Source organism: Onychostruthus taczanowskii, unplaced genomic scaffold (assembly GCF_017590055.1).
Source record: "Onychostruthus taczanowskii isolate IOZ18803 unplaced genomic scaffold, ASM1759005v1 scaffold7, whole genome shotgun sequence".
In the NCBI taxonomy this organism is placed as follows: Eukaryota; Metazoa; Chordata; class Aves; order Passeriformes; family Passeridae; genus Onychostruthus; species Onychostruthus taczanowskii.
In genome coordinates this window covers 7106576-7110207 of record NW_024504786.1, presented here as the reverse complement: position 1 = coordinate 7110207, position 3632 = coordinate 7106576, and the positions used below count along the sequence as shown (strand labels likewise).

Here is a 3632-nt window from a genome sequence, read left to right as displayed (position 1 = left end):
AGCGGGGCGCGGAGCGGAGCGGCGGCGCCGGGACGCGGAGTCCCAGCGGCGGCCGCAGCCCTCCGGCACGGCCCCGGGCCCATCCCGGGAGCCGCCGCTAGGTGGGGGGGGGAGCCCGGCCCCGGCCGCCCCGGCCGCACAACAATGACTTTGGGCAGCAGCGGCGGCGGCGGCTGCGGGATCATGTCCGAGCGCTCCCCGGAGGAAGAGCCGCTCTCCGAGGTGGAGGACGCGGATATCGACGTGGTGGGCCCGCCCCAGGATGGGGGCAAGTACAGCGAGGAGGAGGAGGACGAGGACGAGGAGGACGAGGACGAGGAGGACGGCGGCGATCCGCTGGGGCTGGCGCTGCCGCGGAGCGGGGCCGCCAAGGCGCGCATGGGGGGGTCCCCGGAGCGGCTGTCCCCCGCCGGCGGCTCGGAGCCGGCCTGCGCCCGCGGTGCCGCGCCCGGGGAGAAGGCGCCCGCGGGCGGCGGCGGCGGCGCGGGGGGGAAGAACCCGCTGGTGAAGCCGCCCTACTCCTACATCGCCCTCATCACCATGGCCATCCTGCAGAGCCCCAAGAAGCGGCTGACGCTGAGCGAGATCTGCGAGTTCATCAGCGGGCGCTTCCCGTACTACCGGGAGAAGTTCCCCGCCTGGCAGAACAGCATCCGCCACAACCTCTCCCTCAACGACTGCTTCGTCAAGATCCCCCGGGAGCCCGGCAACCCGGGCAAGGGCAACTACTGGACGCTGGACCCCGAGTCCGCCGACATGTTCGACAACGGGAGCTTCCTGCGCCGGAGGAAGCGCTTCAAGCGGCAGCAGCAGCTGCACCCGCCGCACCCCGAGCTGCTGCTGCGGGCCGGGGCCGCCGACCCCGCCGCCTTCCTGCCCGGCTTCGCCTACGGACCTTACGGCTACAACTACGGCCTGCAGCTCCAGGGTTACCCCCACCACCACCACCACCATCCCGGTGGCGGAGGCGGCGGCGCCGCGGGCGCCTTCCCCTTCCCGGCGCCGCACTGCCCGTTACCGGCTCCGCCGCCTCCCGCCGCCGCCTCCGTCTTCTCCGCCGCCTCGGGGCTGCCCTCCTTCCTGGGCGGCGAGCTGAACTGCAGGAAGTCCTTCTACCACCCCCAGCTGAGCCCCACCGCCCTGCCCGCCGCCCTCCTCCAGACCCTCAAGCCGGACCCCTCGCCCGCCGGCGGCGGCAGCGGCGGCACCAACCACCCCTCCCGTCCCTCTTTTTCCATAGACAACATCATCGGGGGGGCCGTGCCCCCGCCGCCCAGCACCAACCCCAGCGTCGCGCCCGCCGCGCCCTACCCCGCCGGCCAGGCGGGCCCCCCGGCGCAGGTCCTGGCCGTGCTCAGCCCCGCCTTGGCCCCGGCACAGCCCCAGGTCAGCCTGGCACACGAGCCGCTCCTCCAGCCGGCCCAGAACTTTTCCAGTAAAATCACAACCCTCAGCAGCTGTCATTTTTAAAGTGTGCTGGGGACTGGGGAAGGGGAGGGGGATGGGGGGAGAGTCGCGAAGCAAACGGCCCCTTTCCAGCTCTCCCCCACTCCTCCGAAATTGCTCCCCTTCCCTCTCCCCGTGTCCCCCCCATCTCCTCCTGTTGTGTTTTAAGGTAGGAAATATTTCCTTTTTTTTTTTTTTTTTTTTTTTTTTTTTAAATTTTTACTTAATTTCCAGGCTCAGCGGCATCCAGATCTGTTTGTCTCTCTTTGCTCGGGCAAAGAAAAAAAAAAATTCAACAAATCGGGAGGGCGGGAGGAGGGAAAGAATAACACGATTTGGTCCTACAAGCGCCAAAGCGTATTTATAAAGTGGCCGTAACATAAGCTGGGACCTGGGCTGGTTGAACACCCAACGTCTTGTGAGGGGCGGAGGGGGGGCATGTGAAGAACGAAACGCTCTTAGGGTCGGAAATGTTTCCTTTGAGAGGTGCGGGTTTTCCGCGGGGTCCCCCAGATCTCCTGGGAAAGCGGCCAGGGGAGTTGCGGACGCCCCCGGCCGCAGCGAGCCCCTTTTCGTTCCTGCGAGTCTCTGTGCCGGGTGGTTTTGCCATGTGTGTGTCTCTCCCCTGCTCTCAAAGAAAATGTTTTAATGGTCCGATCTTATTTTTAGTTTCTTTGAAGCTTCGGGTTTGGTTTTAAAAGGCACTGTTTAAGGTTTCTTTGTTTTTAAGAAGAAGAAAAGTCGGTGCAAAGAAGGACTGCGGGTTTTTTTTTTCTTTTTCTTTCTTTTTCTTTCTTTTCTTTTTTTTTTTTTTTTCCCCAATTAGACATTCAAATGCACGTTTAAAAGAAAATCGGATCCGTCAGGAAGTTTGGAGAATTCCCATACTATTTTTTTTTTTTTAATCCCCGTTTTCCCACCCCCTCCGTGCGTGGGTTTTTTGGTGTATTGGTAATTATTTGTATATAGATTATTCGGGAGCTAATGAGCGGAGTCCAGTTAACTCTTCACTGGTTGTGCATCCGTCATATCTATTTTATTGAGAGAATCTGTGAATAATTTGATGTGGAAAAGGCAACAGAATTTTGTCCACCGTTGGTGTAAATTAATAAATGTTTGTGACCTGGTTAAAAAAAAAAAAAATTAACAATCCAAATCGTTCTTTGCGATGTCCTTTGTCACGCTGAGAGCCGAGAGTCCCTCTCGGGCCTCGGGGAAGCCAGAGGCTCCCAGCCTGGGGCCGGCGACACCCGGAGCGTTCGGCAGGGGCTGACAGCCCCTCCGCGGCCGGGCGCGCAGCCTGCGCGGGGCTGCTCCGCGCCGCCCCCTGCCCAGCGCTGCGGCTGCCACACCGCCCGGCCACGGTGGCGGTCCCCGCTGCAGGTCCGCGGGCCGGCAAGCGAAAAGATCCCCGGAGATATATATATATATTTTTCTTTTTTGCTAATTTTATTTTTTTTATTTCTTGGATTTTGGAATCTTTCAGGGGGAAAAAAACCTCAAAAAACCAAAACAAACCAAAAGCAACACCAAAAAAAAAAAAATCCAAACAAAACCAAAACCAAAAAATACCCCTCCTGTTTTCAGGGGGAAGGAGGTGGCGGCCGGGAAAAAGGTTCTCCCTTCTTCACCCCCTCCCCCCCCACCTCCTTTTATTTTGTTTGGAAAAGTTGACACATGAGAAAATAAGTTGGAGGGTTTCCCCCCCGCATACGCGTCCCCCTTGGGCCTGCAGTATCTGAATGACCGAATGAAACTTGATCTCTACCTAAATTTTGCAACAACTTACAAAGTAAATAAACATCTTAAAGCGCTCCTTTCTCTTCCAAACTTCTCTTCCCCCCCCACTCCAATTTATTTATTTCAGGGACCAAACGCGGCTCTTTGGTTTGTTTGTTGGCAGGGACCCTGATCGAAAGAATCGAGGCCTTTCTGACCGGGCAGCCAGCTGAAGGAGAAGGAGAAAAAGGGGAAAAAAAAAAAAAAGCTGAGCCGTACGAGGCAGGGAGCGGGGACGGAGCCGGTCCCCGGGCAGCGGGGCTTTGTGCGGGGCCCTCCGGGGCTCAGGCAGGAGCAGGAGCCGGGCGGTGTGCGCCGGGGAGCAGGGGGGGATCGGCTTTTCTTTTCTCTTCCCCCACCCATCCCTTTTTTTATCCCCCCTCGGCTGCCCCTGTCTGTGCCACCTC

At 59.2% G+C, this 3632-nt stretch overlaps 1 protein-coding gene across 1 annotated transcript; it reads left to right on the top strand.

Annotated features, from left to right (window-relative positions):
- The first annotated feature begins 6 nt into the window (after positions 1–6).
- FOXD2 (forkhead box D2) lies at positions 7–2856 on the top strand. Its single transcript, XM_041421689.1, is given in 3 exon segments — positions 7–928; positions 931–980; positions 982–2856. Coding segments are annotated over 3 exon segments (1323 nt in total). The 5' UTR covers positions 7–144; the 3' UTR covers positions 1471–2856.
- Positions 2857–3632: the final 776 nt, after the last annotated feature.